This window comes from Brugia malayi (assembly GCF_000002995.4).
Source record: "Brugia malayi strain FR3 genome assembly, contig: Bm_v4_ChrX_scaffold_001, whole genome shotgun sequence".
Classification (NCBI taxonomy): domain Eukaryota; kingdom Metazoa; phylum Nematoda; class Chromadorea; order Rhabditida; family Onchocercidae; genus Brugia; species Brugia malayi.
This window is the reverse complement of record NW_025062479.1, coordinates 19849690-19872040: the sequence shown is the minus strand read 5'-3', so window position 1 is coordinate 19872040 and position 22351 is coordinate 19849690. Positions and strand designations below refer to the sequence as shown.

Sequence of the window (22351 nt, the reverse complement as noted above, 5' to 3'; positions counted from 1 at the left end):
ATAAATGATATGATAACGTTATTCTCTATATATTAACGATGATCTAGCTAAATGCTTATGGATAATAAAAATAGAAACAACTACTGCTTTGTGAAAATATAGATAATGAGTCTTTACTGCTCTTTCTTTCTTAATCTTATGCTAACTAATTGGATAATAAAGTGTGTGGGACCATTTGTTTTACTGTTATGCAAATTTATAGTTGAAAAGTTTGTATCATTAATTGGTTCATTACATTTATTTGATTATTAGTGGTTGCATTTGTAGTGAGGTAAAAATTGAGCAATGGAGATGTTGAAGGTGTTTTTTGATTAATAGGAAGCAATATAGAATTAAATTAATGATATAACTTTGTTGCTATGGTGAAATCCTAAGAGATTTATTTTTGAAATTCTTGCAAAAAATTATTCATACAGGAAGCATAGCTTTGTTTTGTATGATAGCAGTGCCATAAATATAATGATCTTTACTGTTTTAATTCGTGATTTAATTCCTTATTGTTACTAATAAATTGTATTGTTTAATATGGTATTTATCCAGAATGTTTTAGGTAATATAATTTTTCAGAAGTTATTCGTTAAAAAATGTGCTGGTCTACATGAAGGGTTACCAGAAAAGGGATCAGCTACAAATAATAAAGGGAATCCTGATTTCCTTTATCATCCTGATAAAACATCCGGTAATTGTCAACGTAATCAGAAATTTCCATCTTCTGATTCCGATACGATACTAAAAACAGCTGTTGATATGGATAAAAATATTGCAAACGAAAAATTGATAACAGCAGGTGATGCAAGCAAATCATCATCTGCTGTTAGTTCCTACAAACGATCACAATCACCGGATACAATGCTAGAGTGTGCAACATCTAACAGCTTTATCAGTGTAAATTTCGCTTCTTTCTTCGTCTAATTTGAACTTTTTCTTTTCTTAAAATCCAATTATCCTTACGATTGCATTTCTTGATATTAATTTATTTACTGTATAGGAATGAGTTAAGTTAATGTTTCCTAATATGCTTTCAAAAATACAAAATACTACCATTTCAGAACTTTTTTTTAAAATACTTCATTGATTACCTTATAATTTCTCACTTTTCGTAGCGAAAGTCTTTTTTACTATACTTGCTTGAATAAGCTGATGAGTTTCTGTTATTATAACAAAAAAATTGAACGTAAGGCCTTAATTTTCTCCTTATTATCTTATCATGTCCACCATTGGATGTTTATTGCAGAATTTATAAAATATCTTGAAATATCTTACCTATTTATTCTCTATTTTATTCCAAATACCTTAATTATAGTTATAACTTAGTTCTAATGTTTATCAAAAATGTATCGTTGATTTTTAGCCTCGATGCAGCCACCAGTCAATTACAGTGATTTCCGACTACAGTTCCGATCTTTCATGTATTAAAATTTTATCTTGTTTTAACATTAAAGTAGCTAGGGTTTCGTATTTCTAATGCTTCAATATTGGCTGTTTACTGGCCAGAGGAAAAATCTACACTTTTCCCATTTGGGAAATTGAAGAGATGTCGTTTTTTTTTTTTTTATTTTTTGTAAAAAATGGAGAAGTAAAATCTCATTTCATATTCCAGTATAAGTCTTAGAGCATCAAAAATTAAGAAATGGGTATAAGCGAACTGAAATGAAGCAGAATAGTTTTCCTGTTAACTGAGCATTAAATCAGGCTTTTTAATCTTTAAGAGCTGACTAATTAATGGCTAAGTAATGTAGAAGTTATACGGCTTACTCATAGTTTGGCTTATTTTTTTCCTTTTTTATTCATAATGTCTCAAAATACTGGAATAATTCAATTGCAGTGTCTGCTAGTTACAAATGATTTTGACTCATATGTTGAAAACTAGTAGAAAATAAACCAAACATATTAGTTATGTAATCTGTTCATTATTCGGAGATTTAATGTGCTGAATGGCCGAATAATCCGGCCAGATATTTAGAATTCATGAAAAAATTAAATCATTTCACTTATCATTTGATAATTACATGATTCATAATGTTATTTTTGCAACGAGATGTCTCGAATTCTAGTTTTCGGAATGAAAAGTATGATGTCTGTACGCAAATCAAATAATACTTTGGTAGAATATTGGTGGGATTTAACACCTCAGAATATTCATACGATTGTGATCAATTATCTCTATGATAATGATAATGGGCGGTGCAATCAATGGTAATCGTATGCTTCGCTATAGGATTTAAACATTTTTTCTTTTTTGAAGAGGTGTTTTATTTTAATGCTTCTACAGCTGCAGTAGGATTTTGTTATTTGTGTTTTAACTCTATTTCGTTCTTATAATCTTGCTTGACATTAATAAACTTGATTTGACTACAGTTGTTTTTTTTTTTTTTGGAAAGTCGGAACATGAAGAGAGTTTTCACATAATTTTAAAACTTTTTAAAAAATTTTCTATTTTTGCTAATTGACTCATGGAGCTGAAAAACTATAGAAGATAATATATTAATCTCAAATTTTCATTAAACATGATGATATACATTTCAGTTGGACATTTTTTGAAAAGAAATTAGGTATTTCACGAGTGGCTGTATTTTACATTTTAAGCGGCATGTATTTTTTATACATTTTAAGTGGAGACCTGGCAAAACTTCTGTATTATGCTATGGTAAAAAATTTTTTTCTCTTTGTTTATAAATTTCAGTTTATGTTTTTGATTTTTCGAGGTTAAACTTTTCAAAGAAAACTTTGTTATATTTTCCTCATTTATTAATTTTTCAGGGTGTTGGTTATCCTATGTATAAAACACACATTACATTTGAAAATCGTGGACTTGATGCATGTAGAAGTTGGCTTAGGTAAATTGAGTTTTTCTTCACTAGCATTTTGTTATTTAATTGTTAAACATTTAAATGTATTTAAAATGAATAAGAACCTTTTGATCTTAATTTAAAGTATCGAAGATCATAGACAGTCTCACATAATGTATAAATTATATATGCATGATAAATGATTGTTGGATTATCGATAAGTGTAGTGTTAATTGGTTAAGAAATTCATGTTAGAGTGCAGTTATATCTGCTCTGGAAACAAACCTTCTATTATATTTATTAATTATTATTATTATTACCATTATTATCATTATTATTATTGTTGTTGTTATCATTGTTACCATTGTTATCATTAGTATCAGTATTATCATTATTATTTATTATTTAGCCTTCCGTTATGTTATTTATTTATTTTTAATCTATTTTATGCTAACAGTTCCAGTAGTATTATTTACTTTGATAGAATTAGATCAAATATTTAGGAATTATATGTTTAGTTGAATAGATTAATCACGTTTTGTTAGTAACTAATTGAGACATGTGATGCTTCATAAGTTTAATGGATGATATTCTTTTTAATAACTGTTAAAATAACTTTTTGATTACTTCCTCAATGAAATTGAATATCAAGAAATAATCTGCTTAATTATTATCATAAATTAGTGGCAACTGAATAGTAGTTTTTATCGGCAAGTGTCGTAGTTTTAAGGAAGCCTAAAATATATCATAGTTCAAACATTAAAAGGACTTTTCTTGATCTTTTTTCTCTATTTCCTTTAGCTTTCTAAGCTGAAGAATTCTTTTATCCGAAAATTTACAACTGCTGATATTTTCTATAGTGTGGGATTTTTTATCTTATCATTTCTTCAAGGGTTATCATATTTTTTAATGAATTCAGATACTGGATTGTTTTTGGTTGGGTAGCATTATTGGATGTGTTTTTTTATCATTATCTAAAACATTGGACAGTGTATTGGTCAATTAAAGTTATCATTACTACCTATTTATTAATGCCATTAGTCAAAGGAGCTGATTTAATTTATCGTGATTTTATCAAAAATTTTAATAAGAATATCGAACGAAATGTTCGATTTATTATTGGAAAATGATAGGTTGTTTATACATATGTCATATTTTCTTGATAATAAATAAAATAATTTTTGTTTTTCTACATATAATCGGTCTTGCTATAAGTATACTATTAAAAAGTATTCATGTCTTTTTTTTGTTTTCAAAATAATTAAATTAAAATTGAAATTTTGTCGATTGCAATAGTACTGTAGTTTTGTTAATTTCTCTACATCTTCCTCTCCTTTCAATTGCACACAATAGCTATCATAAATGTAAATCTATATGAATCACTTCAAATTTAATTTCATTCCAATCGGAGCATTAGTAATTGATGCATTATTATATATCAAAGAGAACTGATTCACTAATTATCAGATTAAAAAAATGTTTTAAAAAAGTCAAAAAAAGAGACACTGTGTTTATGAAAGTATTTACACTTCACTTAATTTTTTAGAAATTGATAAACGTAAAATAAGTGCAGAATTTCTCGGACGTTTCCATCTTCTCTTTCTCTCTCTCTCTCTCCTATTTTTTCTCGCTGCCCTCCTTGCTGGCCCATTTTTCTTTTTCACTTGAATAACTGACTATATAACAAATCTAAAATAATGTTCATAGCATGTTGTACCGAAATTATACGTCCATCTTTTACAACGAATCAATTTTTCCATTTTCAACTTTGGTAGTAAATTTCTTTTTCCCTCCTCTCTCTCTCTCCCTCCTTCTCTTTCCCTCTTCCCCTCTCTTTCCTTTCATTCTCATCTATCCAAATACACATATATATATTTGGAATTATTAGCAATAATGAAAATTCCTAAACTTTATACTATACATTTTCATTTTATATTATTTCGTTTTTCCTTTTTTTTCTTTTTATTTTAATTTGCTGTGCTTTGACAGAATGAATCGATGAAGTATATACCAAGATGAATGATAAATTTATTATAAAATGCTTTTCATCCCTATCAGTTTGCTGATGTAATAACATTTCATAGTTACTAGAATTGTAAGCAATTTGCATGCATTGTTATTGTGTTTTTTTTTATTATTGTTATCATTATAATTACTATAATACAACAATTTTACAACTTTTTGTTTCTTAAATTTTTCTTCGAAAAGTTTTTATTTCATTCTTTCCCTTTGTATGTGGAATATTTTGAAATTTTTAGGATGGCTGAGCTTATTTGATTGCTAACTTAAAGTATATGTTATGTTAAGTGTTTTTACATTCTCAATAATATTGCTATTTCTTCTTTTTCTTCTTTTCCCTCTTAATGTTTTGCAGGTGTTAATACAACCAGACAAAACGTACAAAGTTTGAAAATTGAAGTGAAGTGAATTGAAGCTTAATTCATATCATATTTCTCTGGTCTACTGCTTTTACTTATTATTCTAACTCTTTTGCTTTTCTTTAGAGCTTAACGTTTAGTTTGGTGCAGTTGTACTATTCGTCCAGTGGAAATTTTTTTTTTCAAAAACTACATATAGTTAAATGGTTGGTTTCTTTCTTTTTTTTTCTTTCCCTTTCCCTCCAGCACATAAACAATTTGTTATTTCATATTTCATGATGATTCTGCTGTTTTTTTTTTTTTTTTTTTTTTTTTATTTGAATTCAAAATAGAATGATCAAAAAATTATATTTAATATTTACACTTCTTGTTTGTGTTATTTGATATTTCAGGCTAAAATTGAACGTAAAAACATTGATCTTACACCGCTGAAAAAAGCCAATGTTCCTATTTTCTTTATCGTTGGTAAGTTAAAACTATTTCTTTTTAAATGGAAAAAATTAGTCATTTGAGAAAAATATGGTGAGCGCTCATTTTTACAATTTTTGTTAAATACAATTAATTTACTTTAACAAATAAATCTGTGCTATATCAATCGTAAATTGACTAACATTACCCTTGTCATGCAGTTGTTTTGAAATAAATAATGGTAATTATTGATATGAGTTATAACTTATCATAAAAGTAAACATCTGGTTTTAGGTGGTCCTGGATCTGGCAAAGGAACCCAGTGTGATAAAATTGTAGCAAAATATGGCTTAACTCATCTTAGCTCGGGTGACTTGTTACGTGCTGAGGTGAAATCCGGATCGCCACGCGGATCGGAGCTCAATAAATTAATGCAAAATGGTGAACTTGTTCCATTGGTGATTTTCCTTTCATTTTGATGAGATTATTTCACTTCTCAAATTTATTATTCTTCTTAGCTTCCTTCTTTAACTTTATACAAATTGAGAAAATAGATAATTTACAAACTGACTGATCGCTTCTTTGAAATTGAAATATAGGCAAAAAATTTCTCCAAGTATTATTTATGAATGTGTGTGGTAGTTAATTCGGCTTTTTTCAGGAAATAGTGTTAGATTTGGTTAAAGAAGCTATGATTGAAGCGATAGCAAAAGGTTCCAAAGGTTTCTTAATCGATGGTTATCCACGAGAAGTGAAACAAGGAGAGCAATTCGAAAATGAAGTTAGTGGTATCCTTTTTCAATGATAAAAACTTGTTTCTATTCATAATTAGTAAATTTTTTGAAAAACTAATGACGAAATCATTTTACGAACGGAAATATAGTTGTCTCAGATGACAAATTCTGTATAAAATGTTGCATCTGTAATTGTAATTTACGGATAACGACAAATGATATTTTGTTGTTTTTATATGATATAATTTATTGTTTATATAAATATTCTAGTTATCTAAGATTGTATGTTAGAAGGGACAAGAAACAATGGCATTTTGCTATAATGTTTAGCAAAAGTATATCAGTGGTATCCTTTTTCAATGATAAAAACTTATTTCTGTTCATAACATAATGTTTAAAAATTTTAATTTGAAAGATCAATTTCAGATTCAGCCAGCTAAATTGGTGTTATTTTTCGATGTCAGTGAAGATACCTTGGTTAAGCGTTGCTTGCATAGAGCGGAAACAAGGTGGTCTTTTTTTACCTTTTTTCTTTAGTAAAGAGGAAGTTTCTGAATCAGTGGAAAGATCATCTCTCGACTTCCTTAATAACTTTCCTTCTTTTTCACTGGTGCAGTGGACGAGTAGATGATAATATTGATACGATTAAAAAACGACTTCATACCTATATAACTGCAACGGCTCCAGTTGTCGATTACTATGAAAGGCAGGGAAAGTTGATAAAGGTAAGATTTTCACTTTTTTTTTTCATTGTGAGTTGTTTAGAAGCTGCTTTTAGTCCATTTAAATTCTAATCTGAACCCCGAAGTCTAATATGCATTCATCTGAAAAATCCATTATTTGGAAACTTTTATTCCTTGTATATAAAATTAGTTTGAGATTATAGCATATTTCTTTGTGAATCATTAGCAGTAATTTTTATTAAGTTTTTCCAAATACCTTAACTTCGCAAACCATTTTGCTTGGTGTACTAAACTTGCAAACTTTTTCTTGTCTCATTCACTATTATTGTGTTAAACTGTTTTTTTTTTTTTTTTTTTTCTTGAATATAAGCATCTCTACTACTATTGGCTAAGAGCTTTAAAGTTAATTTAAAAGTACTCCAAGTACTAACATAAGCTCCTCGCACATAAAATAAAGGGAAACTAACAAAAATGCAAAATGTATAGTGTCAGGTCTCATTTGCAGATTCCATCAGAAGGAACAGTGGATGAAATTTTCAAGGTTGTTCAACAACATCTCGATAAGGCTGTAGTTTAATGATTAAATCAGTCGTTCGTATTTGCTTGTACGCAAGTATTGATAACGACGTCGTATGACTTATTTTTGTGGAGTATTTAGAGTGGCTTCTGTTTTTGCTTTTTATTATTCCTATCGTGATTGACCAGGGTTTTGCCAATTATTAGTTTACATTTATATATTTTCATAGTTTTTGTAAATTTGATTACGTTTAATCGTGGATTCTAATGTTTGACGTGGGATTTGAAATATTGAAATAAATTCGCAGCGCAAGCTTCGTCTCCATCTAAAGAAAACCTCACAAGTTGATAAAATCTACAGTACCAGCACAATACATGTCCTTGAAACGTGAATCAAGTCGGTAAAATTATAGTAACATCTGTTGCTAGCGAGAGTCAGCCATTCCGAACCACTGGAAGCTTAACCAGTTTTGAGGAATTTTCTGGGACATTCTAACAATGGCTCTCGTGCATAAGACCAAGAAGATGTTATTATGTCAAAGCGTTTGGTTTTGGATAAATCTGGTAAGCAATTGAGGAAGTTTGCGAGTCACGTTGCAAGGAACTAATCTTTTTGGCATTCTTTTCTTTCGCAGAACAAATAGACAATAAACATGTATTTGTAGTAGCAGATATACCCTTTAATAAAGTAGAACTAGGATAACACGAATATATACAAGATTATTTCGAAATTTCTCATGGTATCAAATTATATATGCAAGATTATTTCAAATTTTTTCATGGTATCAAACTATAATTTCTATCCTGTCGTCATAGCACAAAAAGAATTTCTTGGATGACTATTTAAAATTAATATTTGTTATTTATACTTTTTTTTCTTACAGCAAAGATAGTGTAAAATATAAAAGCTTCATTTTCAATCATTTCGAAGATCTCGAAAAAGGTATAATCCGTTCATAACTGATTCATAACAAATGACTTGTAATTATGTGGATAGAACGAAATCCTTGTTTGTGATTTCCAAATGTCTTTATTCAGTACCTTCGGGATTTACCAAATCCACTCAACGCCATACTTGTCAATTTCCATTGGCGTTGCGTGAGTCGCTTTGTTCTTGAAGCAAATCGCTTTTTGCGATGTCGCTTGACATTAAAATTACCGTTATCAATAGAACTCAGACGCCGATGGGACACTCGCCTCCCACTATAAATTTACTTGTCACTATTGTCTGTAGAAGGTGGGCCTAACTTTAACAATGACAAACAATACAGTGGTGTAGAATAACTAGGTCAAAATGTTTGCTGCCACTAGATGTATTTTCTCAGCAGTAATTATCATTAGGTTTCTCATTGTTTAACCCATAGTCTAATCAGTGAATGGATCAGAATCGAAGTCTCCTGTGACAGATATATATTGGCTCGCATTCGGTCGCATCACTAACAGCGTGCAGGAGCATTTGAGTACTATATTGCGGATAGTACTTACAGATAAATGAAAAAAAAAAAAAAAAATGAAAAGCTACTCGGTGGCAACTTACCCGACATTTTTGAAAGCAGCAGTTGAACCCAATGTTGATGTACTTTCAGACTGTATTACTGAGAGATGTATTGGTGCCATTTCCACCGAAAGCCTGAAAACGAATGCCACTTGTTATAGATTTAATCCGTTGGTTAAAAAATTGGTTTCTAGATCGCCTTCATGCTGATTTCTCCAAAAAAATATATATACAAACTTCCGCAAAGAATGATCTTGATTAATTCAGTCACATATAAGTATATAAATAGATATCAAGAATACAATTCCGTATTCAACAAACAAAATTTAAATATTCTCAATTCGGTACCTGCTATTGCGTTCCTCCATTATTTCCTTCTTGGATGTATCAGTATCTTTGTTTGATTCATGTTTTTCCATTTTCGTAGTTTCAGGAACTGCCTGAATTGAACGCTTCGAAAGTTTAGCAGTGCATGACTCCTTCTGTCCATTCTTTTCAGCAAATAAAATTTTTTGCTCTTCAATAATTTCTAACGTTCTCCTGCAATTTGGAAATAAAATCGATAATTCGAAAAATATTCGAAAATTTTCATTATAATAAAAACTGACAGTTTTTTCGTTTCCTGTCACAAATTTACATTTCAAATATTAGATAGTTAGTTAATTTCGAAGCGACATTCTTGCTAATTTATATTTCACGATCGTCACTATATAACATACTTCATAGCTGTGCTCTTACCACCGCTCGTTCCCGTAACAAACCATTCCTCACTTCCACCAGTTGAACGACTATAAATTCATCATTTTCTAACACCACTATTTGCAGCAATTTTTAAAGCAAGATTTTCTTAGAATAATTCTTTAAAGAAACTGAATTTGAACAAAAAATAAACTAAAATCAGAAATTGAATAATAAACGAAATATAAAAAGCATATTTTGAAAACTTGGCAAAGTGCTTCAAAGATCAAAGACCGTCAGCATGAAATGAATTATTTAGATATTTCTTCACCTGATTGTAGAAGACCAATAAGCAAGTAAGAGCATTAGTATAAGAAGAATGAATCCAATAGGAATTAGAGCCATATTCATGAATTCTGTTACTGAATCAAATTTTGGGAATCGTTCATAGCTGCTTACTTTCCACCCAAATTTCCATTCAAATTCCTCGATTGATGCATTGAGAAAGTCTAAATTAATATAAGGAAAAAATAGTTTCTGTTTCAAATTTGACATATCGTATCTCCTAGCAAACTGGGAAATCTCAGATATTAAGAATATTAAGAAGTCAGATATTAAGAAGAATTATTGCATTAGCCAGTGAAGATCGAATAAATTCAAGCCATCACTAAATTATCAAACTAGTTTTTCAATGGAAACATGCTAGCTAAAACATTAAGCCAAAATTAGTCTTGTTCAGTAAATAGCAAAAAGGTATGAATGGATACATTCGAGGAATCAACCCGTAGTTCCGAACTTTGTTAACAAAGTGTCAATAATTTTAATAACGAAAAGAGATTAAAAATTTAGCATGAAAACATGACGAATACAATTTGTTAAATTTTGGTTTGGTATGGGAAGAATCTTTATTGCTATGGAAAGGAAATTTGTTTAAAACTGAACATTCTGAAAAACAAAATTACTTGAGAGGATTTCCTTTGTAAGGAATGGTTTCTTCAAGTTATCCATTGGTACAGCATTTGGCGGTAAAACAATAACAAACCGAAATTGCACAGTACCGTAACTTAGTTTCGGATAACCATCAAGCAAAACGACATAATCCGGTTTAAATGATATTCTGTAGTATATCGACATCCCGAAGATTTCTCACATCAGACAATGTTGGAAATAAGACAAAATGCGGTGAAAGATGAGACATTCAAATCACCAGAACTACTAACAGTACATCGAGAACACTCGTAACCCGCAACACCGAACATACCCTCCAACAAATTGGAGCACAAGGATCAGAGCCTTCGGTTCTTCCTATTCTCCCACGACCCACACTTTCTGGGCAGCCCACAGTGTTACTGAAGTACTCAACAACAAGTGGGTGACGAGCATAGCCCATCAGCACGAGTGGGTCTTGAAGATTCCGAGAATGGATTAGACATCTCATCATTTCCTGATATTCACATTGCAGGGATAATTAAGTAAAACAAATGCATGTTACAATGGGTAGGTTTCCTTTGAAATTAGGTGGTTAGAGAAATGCAAACTGCACGCCTTTTCTACTTGGAATGATTCGTAGAGACTTTACCGGAAACTCGCTCCTACGGCTCTTAATTGTTAAAAATTTTAAAATCAATTGTAATTGTAAAATTTCAGTTTCAACTTCTTGTGTGTTCAATACAGCAAAGAATACTACACTGAAGCATAATTCATTTAATGAGTACAAATTGTAACTGCTAAGAAGATGAAGTAAAATATGAATAAATGAAAATTTTTCATCTTTTTTCCTCAAAAATAAAAATTTTTTTTTTAATAAAATTTCATCCCATCTGCGAAAAATTTACACTTTTTTAAGGCTATGAAAAATACAAAGAAATAAAACAAAAGAAAAGTGGAAAAAAGAAAAGAATGAAATTAATCATGAAAAGATATGATCAAAGAAATGAAATACTACGTTGAAGCAAGTTTGAATGATTTCTTCTGTGATTATTTTCATTATGATTTCTACATGCATTTATTTTAATATTATTTACACTTCAAAATTTTCAATGTTAAAAAAAGAAAAAAAAAAAAAAAAGACGAACGATTTAACAAGACGGCATGCAGTAGCATTTCGACAAAATTTGTTTAGTGCTTGTATTAATGCTTGTTTAAATGGTTCAACAAGAATTTCGAATGGTGCATCAGTGCAATAAAATATTTGAATCCCCGATGACCAATCCAAAAGCGCCAATTCTGCAAACTTTTTCTTGTCTTCTTGATAAATTATAGCACATGAATTAATTTTATTATAACCATTATTATCATTTCTATTAGATTACATTATACAAAATGATCAACAGTGACCATTTCAGGGATTATATTTTTATGAAATTCTACAGATAGTTACAAACAAAATGAAAATATTTCAGAGAACAAAATGAGAATATTCGGAGTGAATTAATAATGAGTATTCCTGAGAGAATATTTCGACACTTAAGTAAATAATTCCCACTTTAACCGTGCTTACCTTGATTTGTTGGATCACTAGATTCTGCTACACCGTTTGTTTGAACATTACTTATTATATATATTAAAGCAATAAGAAATATTCGAATTAATTGTCGCACGATCGTCATACAAATTTATTCTAAAAATTAAAATTTGTATTAAATGAAGGTTAGATGCAATATAAAAAGTTCACTTGATATTATCATTAGATAGTAAAATAAAACATCAAATTACTATTAATTTCGCATTTCTTGTAATAACTACTTTATGATTCAAACTAAATTTCGCTAATTAAACAAAACAAACTTTTCTAGTAAATTGCGGAATCTTCTAGTAAATCATGAGGTTTTGATTTTGTTCGAATTTAGTTCAAATAAGTTTTAAATTAATTATTGATGATGGTAGCTATGATATTCCATAGATAATAATATAATAGACATGAACTAACATATCAATTGTCGCTGTCACTCATTTGAAATGTTTCTGAAATTTCATTTTTTTCTAGAAATTTAAATCATATGATGAGGATATATATAGAATAAATTTGATAGTCATAAGCTCATTTAGACATTGAGGTAAATTTATGGACAACATCTAACTTGTTAGCTTATCAGAAGCTTATTCAGTTTATACCAAATAAGTTTTAATCGAAAAGAAGCATAATTAAATTATAAAATGACAAGCGATGGGAAATAATATCATGGCTTCACTTCGAGGTTATTAAATATATAATTACTGGAATACTTGTCTGATATTCATTGACTATTAAATTATCCACATAACCTTATATACTTAATTTAATATTACATTAGCAAAATTTCTACGTTTTAAGTAACTTTATGCAAATCTATTTTTAAAAAAGTTAATAATTGCAAACGAAATCAAAGAAAAATCCAACTACAACAGAATAAATGAGAGTAAAACGTCACAAAAGTTCCGATTACAGTACCTATGACATTACTAGCTATAAGAGAGATGTTCTAATCTTCAGTTCAGCTCATTAAATAATTAAATTAATCATAACTAATATTGAATCGTTTTTTTTTTTATTAGATGATAAAATTCCTTGATTTTAAGAAATAGTTTTAACCAGCTCTAAATCGATCGATTCCATATTTAACTCCTTACTTTTCACAGCTTTTATTTGCTGACTAATTAATAAGTAAGTATAATCGTTGTAAATACAATAATATGATAATGTAATATATATACTGCTTATTGATATGACTAATGCAACGTACCTGTCGCTGGTAATTGTTTATATTATTCTTACTACAACAATAAAACCGCATTGATAGAAATTAATTTTTTTGTTTCCTACCTTTTAATAAAAGAAAACAAAAACTTAAAATTCGTTTCAATTTTTTTAAAAATTACTTTGTGTAAAATATTGGAAAAATTAATTAGATTTTTTCCAAGTGATTACTTCAAATTATATTTAAATTATTTCAAATTATCCCAAATTACAAACTTTTGCTTCACAATTGTATTTTTACCCTCTTACCCTTTTAATTTGACATCTTAATTAATCAAATTCTTTTTTTCAAATAAAAAAAATAATTTAAATAAAATACATGGATATATAATTTGATCGAAAAGGAAAAAAATGATAAGCAAACTTAAATATATTGTATTCACGAAGATATATGTTAAGCTATTGAATGACAACAAAGCTTGTGTTGGTTCTATTATCTAAAAATATAATCAACAGAAAAAAAATTTTTTGCTATTTTTCCTTATTAAAAAAAAATTTCTTTTAAATCACTCACTGTAATTAATTTCTGCTAATAAAACATTTCTATTATAATAAAATGATTTATTTATTATAAAATGATATAAAATGAAAATGACATATTTATTATAAAATGATTTATTAACCAAATTATATTTTTTTTTTTTTAAATAAGAATGAAAAAAATTTACCGTCTTACTTTTTTAAGTTTTATGAAAAAAATTTTGCACAATTTTTAAATTTAAATGATTTTTACAATGTTATATTTGAAAGAAGAAAAGAGACGGTGAATTAATAAAGAAGATTGGAATTTCTTCAAAATTTTCATGTATTATTAAAATCTTTCATTGCTACTAATCATATTGTCAGTCCAAAATTTTAATTATCATATGGTGCCAAAAAAAAAAGAAATGATCTTGCAACATTTTTGGAAAAATTTATTTCGAAATGAAATTGCATATGAATAATTTGAGCTTTAAAACATTAATATTCAATAAGAGAAATGAATAATAGGAAGAAAGTTTCGAAAGAAAACAAATTTTATATTGTCATAATTATGATGAATGTAGCGAATGGCAGAAAGTTCGAAGGACATATGTTCTACTTGGATTTTTCTTTTTTTTGTGTTAAATATTTTCAGTAAATTGATTATACAACGGCATAATCATTTAACTGCTATGCAACACCAGATAATTTTTTTAACAATAGAAAATGAAATTTGCAAAATATCTTGGGATACGACCGTTTTATTATTTAAGTGCTACAAATTATTGTTATTTATTTATTATTAATCTTCTTTTTTGCTGAAAAATTAATTTTTTATAGTGATATGATTTAATTTCTTTTTTCTTTCTATAAATATAATTTTGGCCTAATTTTATGTGTTGCTTAGCAACTACGAGTAATTTATAATATTGAAATTGAGATATGTTATTTGAATTTCTAATGAAAATTAAACAGTATATGACATTAAATGCTATTTGAAAACATAACCAACAAGATGAGTTAATATGAAAATTCTTTCGGAAGAACCAAATTCATTCCAATACTCTGATGTAGTTCATGAATAGTTTTACAAATTTTAACTTATAAAATTTACAAAGCAATGATATAGGATAAGTTAATGATAAGAAACAAATTGTAGGATATGTTGAAACACTCTGACTTTAGCAAAATTATCATTTTTCAAACATTAACAGCAAAATAATGTCTGAAATAAACTTTTTAAAAAATTCGAATTTACACATATTTCAATAAAATTTTTCAGTTGCACTACCAATTATATTATATGAATTAAAAAAAAAACGAATTTAAAAAGAAAGAATAAAAAAATATACATTGAGATGAATAGCAAAGGCTGAGAGGAAAAATAAATTTAAAAAGCTTTTTTTTTAAAAAAAAATAAAGTTAAGGAAACACCAGTTCATTCATTTCTCTTTTCTTTACATCTCTGTCTACACTTAATTCATCAATTTCTTTTCAAACTACAGCTGTCATTTATTGCATTAATTCTTTTTCTCTCTTTTTTTTTGCTTCCTTTTTCTTTCTAGCTACCTGCTTTCGCTTTTTTCTCTCTCTTTTTCCTTTTTTTTTGTACTGAAAATTCTTAAAATATTACATGAATATGTATCATTCATTTATGAAACTTTTTATGCAACAGATAGTAAAATTGTGTCTGAAACTCACATACGATCTTTTCATCATTGCTATTTCATTTTGGAAATAATTCACACTTATGTGATAGTTGTAATGATTAAACTGAGAAAATTAACAAGAAAAATTTCATTAAAACAAAATGCTATATTTAACAAATAAATAAAAAACAACAACAAACATAAATGCGAGAAATATATTTTGAAGAAGTGATAAGGAATAGTTTTTCATTTGTTCCACTTAACCCAATTTCTTATTATAGGTAATTAAATTTGAAATCAGAATGATAACACTTAGAATTTATATGCGATCTTTTCGTCATAGTTACTTTTTTTTTTTTTTTTTTTTTTTTTTAATACAAGTTTTTGTCAACATAACAAAATGTTTTTTCATTTTTTTGTTGTTTTAAATAATTCGCTAAAAAGTCCTGAAAAAAAAGGAGAAACTAGGAAAAGTTAACTATTTCGCACCAAGAATAATTCATAATTGTGTAATAGTTCATAACTTAGTATATAATATGCAAATAAAAATTATTAACATATATGTTAGATATAACTTTTAACAAAACAAACAAAACACTAAAAAAGAAACTGCAAATTGAGCTGTTAGAGATATAAATTTAAGAAACGATAAAAAGGAAAATTTAAAAAGTTTTTGTATGTTTCAGTCAATCTAGTTCTATATTGTTTTAAAAAAGTTTTAAAAAATAGCAAAATCTAGAAAAAGAAAAGAATAAAACGAAATTCAAAATTGAAATTTATATATACGGTCATTTCATTATCTCTTTTCGAGCAACAGTTTAATTTCCTGATAGTTTCATAGTTAGTTTATAAGAATTTTATAAGAAAGAACAAAGAAAAAAAAATTTTTTTTAAAATAACTGTTAGATTTAACTTTTATCCAAGGAACAGAGAAAGAAAAAAAAAAACAAAACAACTACTTACATAAGAAAAGCAATTTTAGAAAACGACAAACACGAAAAATAACTGCTTTTCCATTTGTTCCAGCTAATCTAATCTTCTGTTGCTTAAATGATTCACTAACTGGAAACTTCTAAAAATTAGAAAAAAAAAAATCTTAAAAAGAGATTCCGCTAAAAAAATGTCGTCACTGCAATTAATTCTGTGATAAAGATTAGTTTCCATCTTTTTAGGCTCTTGCTTTTTGAAAAAGGAATTAGAGTTTCAAGAAATTTTACTTAATAACAAATATAACTAAGAACAATTTTAAAAAGAAGTAAACGACCTAAAAGCGTTAGAAAATAACGGATAAAAGAGAAATAAACAATCAATAAACTTAAAAAAACAAACAAAAATCGCATCATAACAATAAGTAATTCAGATATTTAATCAAATTTAACAAATAAGGAAGAAAAACTTCCAGCTGCGCAACCTCCAAATAGAACACTTTATATAATATATTTTGATGCTTATCTGAAAACAACAACAAAAAGAAAAAAATGTCAATAAAAAGTGACATTTTTAGATTGATAACTGATAATGTTTATCTAAACTGTTGATGTACCTTAACTTATGTTGGATGTGAAGCGGAATTAAAATCTCTCATGGAATTAAAATAAACTGAATAAGTGGCAAAGCGAAAGAAAAGACCATTTCACGAAGAAATGTGTTAATTTTAATAATAGCCATACCATTCTGGTCTAATTTAGTCTCAGAAGTAGTACTAATATGTGAAAGAAATGACTGATAAGAAGCGATGAGTGACAACTAAGAATGAAAAGATTTAAAAGAGTTGGTTAGTGACACCTCATCAGCATCACTATCACCACAATCTAACGGAATAGTCTGCTGATTATCACACTGATTTGAAGATCCCGGCAATTCAGCATCATTAATTTGACTATCATTTGAAGCTAAAAATGTAACAAATTGAAATCAATTTTAAAATTCAAATGTTTAAATTCGATCAACTTTTCCTATTGTTATAAAAAATGAAATTTAAACAAAAGTAAAGCACTCAATCTCAATGTATAAGTTTGACCTCAAAGAAATTATATCGTTGAAATATCAGGAAAAGCTACAGAAAAACTTGGACGAAATAAAATTGTTTTTATATTTTCTTGATTTCTACTAAACTACTCTACAAAATTATATTATAAATCTCTCAAAAAATAAAAAGGAAAAAATTCGCATTCGAAATTTAATCACACAGAGGTAAACAAAAAAAATATCCGGAACTTACGCGCAATCAGAAATGCGGAATTATGTATTTGTTTACCGAGAATGTTCTCATGAAGTGTATTCTGATTGCTGATCTGCTAGAAAACAAAACGAAAATAATACATATTGAAAGAAGAGGAAATAAACGGAAATTATTTCAATATGAAAGGAAGGAGAAGAAAAAAAAACTTTTTTTTTTTCATTCATTCATCTTCTGGTGCTTTTTTTTCCTGAAATTTTAAAAATCTTAAGAATTTAATATAGTCATAAAACAAATAACATTTCGCAAAATTCAAAAATTTATCCAAAGACTATGACTTACTTAGGATTTTTGTTTCTTTCTTTTTTTTTCTTTTTTTACAATATTCTTTTTCAACTTCAACATTTTACCCACAAAGAGGCAAATCCTACAAAAGTCAAACATTTGTTCAACAAAAAAAGAAAAAAGAAAAATAATACATATCGTGTTTTATATTTTTCGCTTATACACTTAATCCATCTAATTGCAGAAATGCTGTCTTTCCTTGAAATGCAATTCTAAGGAATTTCTGGAAAAATATAAAATGTAACTTTTAATCATTAATTATGTTGATTATTATGAAAAACGCCAAATATAAAACAAAAAAAAAACCTTTTAACTAACAATTTTGAAGAACATTACATGAGAAAAAAAGTCCGCTTCTAATTATTATTTTTAAATAATGAAAAATAAAAACGACCATCAGCTTTATGCGAAATCCCTCATAACAAATAGACAAACAGAGAGGGACGGGAAGAGAGAAAGGGAAAAAAAAAGAAAGGAAATCACTTCCATTGATATTCACAAGCATACACACAATCTTATTACGAAATTCCACAACACGATCGATAGAATGGCGAACAACTTTTTCCAGTTTTTGAGTTTGCTTTTTTAGTAGCGCTGTTTGATTTGCAACCATTCCATGTTGCTGTAACTTTATTAGACTAATTTTTTGTTTTTGAATTTTCCAATTTGTTTCACACACTTCCAATGATTGATGTTGTGAAAGAAGAACTGCTTTATTGCTATCAAATGCTTCCTCTAAATCTTTCTTCGCTATTTTTGCTCTTCGATTTCTTTTTTTTCTTCCAAAATTTCCACAAATTAGCATATCAATCGTGTCTCTTTTTTGTGCAAGAGAAATACGATTTTGTTCAGCAATTTCAATTAATGATGCTATTTCAATCTCAATTAATTCTTTTGTCTTTTGTAACTCCTCGCAATGTTTTGTATTTTGCCATTTAACTTGATTCATTTCTGCTTCAATTATATTATGAACTTCTTGAGTGTTGATCAGCTCAGAATGCACGTCTACAAATTGTGAATGTAATTTCTCACTTTCCTTGAGAAGTTTAACAGCTCTATTGTTCGTCTCTTGAATTTGTCGATAAGCCAAAGATGTTGCTCTGCTATGTATCGTTAAACGTCTTTTAGAATCATTACATAATCGCTCTTTCTCTTCCAATTTCAATTTCAGTTGCTGAACTGTGGATTTTAGTATTTCCATATTGTTTGTTTGTTCAGTGGAACGTGTAACTTCCACGTCATATTTTTCCATTGATTCTCGAAGCTTTCTTTCAGCGACACGTTTTGCATGTAAAACATTCTTTGTCGTAAGATTCCACATATGATTTTTCTTTGGAGTTTTTTTCTGGCTTGACTTAACATTTCCATCATCTGCTCAAAATTCTCTTCTAGACGACTCGTATTTCTACGTTCGCGTTCGTTTTCCGCTTCTAGATGAAATAATTGTTGGGTACAATGAATAATAAGTTGTTGCTCTAACTGATAAAAACTTTCTTGAAAGGTGGCGTTCAATTTCTGAAATGCAAACGAGAAAATATTGCCATAAAAGTATAAATGATATGTTTGCCTAGATATCAGTTGAGTAAGTTTTTGGAACGAGAAAAAAAGAAAAAGGATATTAATAGTAAAGGTAAAAAATGGAAATATGACAATTAGTTAAACAAGACATTGATAAGTAGCAAGATAATAATTACTTATTCTAAGGATATTTAAATTTATTCTCAAAATTAAATGTTTGCAAAATCTTTATGCTTTGTTTTTTCCTTTTCTTTAATCCAATATCAGTTACAATACTTTTACAATGTCCTGTTGAACTAACAGCAGTAATTTCTAATACTTAGAGGTAAACATGCCATAAATACATCGCCAACGACACATCAGAAGATATCGTATTGGAGAGATTCTGCTCACAAAGTAATGACATAATTTGTTTTTAATTTCAGTTGAACCGATTAAATTGGCTGAATTAAGTCAAGTGACTTTATTCCAATACCAATATAGTTATCAATTTCATTTATCGATACATAATAAAATGCTCTTCCCTTCCATGACCCCTCCTCTCACCTAATTTATATCACTTAAAAAACGTTAGAATGAATTAATGTTCAGTTCTGCTTTTAAAACTAAATGCCAGAATAAATTGATGACATTTTCATAAATTTGCTCCCCTTCTATCTTGATTTTAAATTTCATAACAATTTTGCAAATTCAAATAATCTTAACACATTCCCAACTTACTTTCGCATCAGTTATTTCCTGTTTATATCTTTCACACTTCTCTCTCATTGCTCTTTGCTTCGTACGATGTCTCATATTTTCCGCTAACCGTAACGATTGTTGACATTTCAAAAGTGTTCTATATTCCATCATTTGTTGTTAATATGCTCCGCTTTAGTATTTTGCATTTCCGTATTTTCCGGAATATTCTGTTCTCTCAAATCCTCTGGATTATTCCATCTTCCAGGAATCTCTGGAGGTTGACTTCGCGAAACACTGTGCACTGTACGAACATTTCGATTCGAAAACGATGACATGTTTTCTGATCTAAGATAGGGATGGAAATTGCAGATGAAACCTGAAACCGATCTGAAAAAACTATCATAAATTATAAAATGCAATACTGTAATCATATTTTCCGCTTACCATAAAATAAGATTAAATATGCTTTTTTTTCGATTCTTTATCATAAGTACATTTAACATAAATCAAAATTTGCTTCTTTTTTCTCCCTCACTCATTCTGAAAAAATTTCAAATTATTATAAATCAAATCATTCAAATAATTACAAATAACTTCTTTAATTAACTCTTAAGTTTTTTAAAACTAAGATTTAAGTGAATTTAATAACAAGAAATGCCTGAAAAACTTCCACCACTTTTGAACCATTCAGTGCAAAAGATAAGATGATATCATTAAACGAGGATTAGATGAATTGTGATAGGGCTTAGGTGAACTTCATTCATTCTATTTGTCATAATCCTGACTGCGTCATTTTGACTCGAAAAACAACAAAATAGCTAAAAATCCCGTACTACTGTTTTGAAAGTATAACTCAGTGATATATTTTCTGTGTTAATGAATGTTCTTGCTGCCATTCCAATATCCTCTTTTGTCATCCCAGTTGGGATTCAATACACTTATTGGTGAAAGCAGTAACAAAAAAAACTGGGTATGGTATTCAAGTCAATAAGTACAAAGTTTAGATTGCATCCGTAATGGTTATCCCAAATCTCTCCTATCACCTACTTACCTTCTCAACTCTCATCTCTATCGATTTGCTGATCTTCGTTATAGTCACTGTCTCCAATGCTTTCCCGACAACTCCTTCCCGAATTGTTCCTCAATATTTTTGGAAGCCCTTTTTTCTCAAAATCGGTCTTTTTCTCAGTTCATTTTTGAATCCTTCTTGCAGTCCACTTCTCAACTCTTTCCTATCGCCAACATTTTCAGTACTCTATTGACTTATCCAGTTCTTCTCCCCGAACTATCCCGTTAATCCTTTTCTTGACCCATTTTCCGAATATTGTCCGGAATTCGTCCCTTCAATTTCCTTTCATTTTCCGAAACTTCCTCAAGTATCTCCTCATTAGCTTCCGGGATAAGTAATTTTTCTCCTCCGTTTTTTGAATACCTTTTCGGTCCACTCTTGCAATTCCCCTATCAGTCACACTCTCGACTTATTCTGCCTATCTTTTTCGCACTACATGCCTCAAATTCTTCTTCTGATTCATCTTCCGGAGGCCTATTTCGATCGTTCTAAACTAATTTCACCTCTCATGCATACAAACTTCCAGCACCAACCAAAAACGCCAACTTGAATCCACCAACCTACGTGAAGCCCACAGCCTCACAACCATTTCTCATCAATCATTGTTACAAAAATGAGTGGAAAGGGAGTGGTCAGCATGGACAAAACTGCCACTACCAAAATTTGCGTATCCTTCAAAGTTATTATTAACTCCTCCCAAGCCGTATGCAAATTTTCTTATATCATTTTTCGTCCTTTCTTTGCTTTCGAAAATATCTTATCTTTCTGACAATGCCACGCAATCCTAAATTCATCCCGGAACTGTTACAGAATGTCAAATTTTCCCCCGAATTGCAACAACAATTCTTTTCCGACATATAGTACATTACCAGATTTTTCAGAGTTACTGTATAATCCCCAAATTTAATCTGAAAATTCCACATATCTCTAAATTATTTCGAGGGTAAAGTTACAAAACCCCATATTTAAGAATCATTGTTTCCGAATTATATTGCCAAGTTATTGTCAAGTTCAGAGTTAATGTGTAATCC

The 22351-nt window shown here is 28.7% G+C and overlaps 5 protein-coding genes across 6 annotated transcripts; 3 read left to right on the top strand and 2 right to left on the bottom strand.

The window, feature by feature from the left end:
* Positions 1 to 285: 285 nt before the first annotated feature.
* Bm9042 (adenylate kinase isoenzyme 1, putative) lies at positions 286 to 2200 on the top strand (the record flags this gene model as incomplete). 2 transcript variants are annotated; one of them, XM_043075490.1, is made up of 4 exons in its annotated part: positions 286 to 300; positions 568 to 885; positions 1352 to 1409; positions 2055 to 2200. In XM_043075490.1, the coding sequence occupies 4 exons, from the start codon at positions 286 to 288 to the stop codon at positions 2198 to 2200; spliced, it is 537 nt and encodes a 178-aa protein (XP_042931424.1). The 2 variants fall into 2 exon arrangements, with proteins under 2 accessions (XP_042931424.1, XP_042931425.1); XM_043075491.1 differs by lacking the exon at positions 286 to 300 and having other exon boundaries at positions 748 to 885.
* Positions 2201 to 2590: 390 nt separating this feature from the next.
* On the top strand, positions 2591 to 3919 carry Bm9041 (adenylate kinase isoenzyme 1, putative; the record flags this gene model as incomplete). Its single annotated transcript, XM_043075489.1, has 3 exons — positions 2591 to 2647; positions 2761 to 2837; positions 3709 to 3919. 3 exons carry the CDS (start codon positions 2591 to 2593, stop codon positions 3917 to 3919), a joined length of 345 nt encoding a protein of 114 aa, XP_042931423.1.
* Positions 3920 to 5370: 1451 nt separating this feature from the next.
* Bm14014 (adenylate kinase isoenzyme 1, putative) lies at positions 5371 to 7569 on the top strand (the record flags this gene model as incomplete). The annotated part of the gene is made up of 7 exons (XM_043075488.1): positions 5371 to 5373; positions 5560 to 5632; positions 5870 to 6033; positions 6237 to 6356; positions 6736 to 6818; positions 6926 to 7034; positions 7498 to 7569. 7 exons carry the CDS (start codon positions 5371 to 5373, stop codon positions 7567 to 7569), a joined length of 624 nt encoding a protein of 207 aa, XP_042931422.1.
* Positions 7570 to 8542: 973 nt separating this feature from the next.
* Positions 8543 to 12290, bottom strand: Bm5181 (Uncharacterized protein; the record flags this gene model as incomplete). Its single annotated transcript, XM_043075487.1, has 9 exons — positions 8543 to 8711; positions 9046 to 9138; positions 9352 to 9543; positions 9723 to 9791; positions 10013 to 10190; positions 10644 to 10798; positions 10902 to 11030; positions 11757 to 11907; positions 12182 to 12290. The coding sequence occupies 9 exons, from the start codon at positions 12288 to 12290 to the stop codon at positions 8543 to 8545; spliced, it is 1245 nt and encodes a 414-aa protein (XP_042931421.1).
* A 4193-nt stretch (positions 12291 to 16483) lies between these two features.
* Positions 16484 to 19373, bottom strand: Bm9040 (Uncharacterized protein; the record flags this gene model as incomplete). The annotated part of the gene is made up of 4 exons (XM_043075486.1): positions 16484 to 16600; positions 17314 to 17420; positions 17750 to 17825; positions 18564 to 19373. 4 exons carry the CDS (start codon positions 19371 to 19373, stop codon positions 16484 to 16486), a joined length of 1110 nt encoding a protein of 369 aa, XP_042931420.1.
* Positions 19374 to 22351: the final 2978 nt, after the last annotated feature.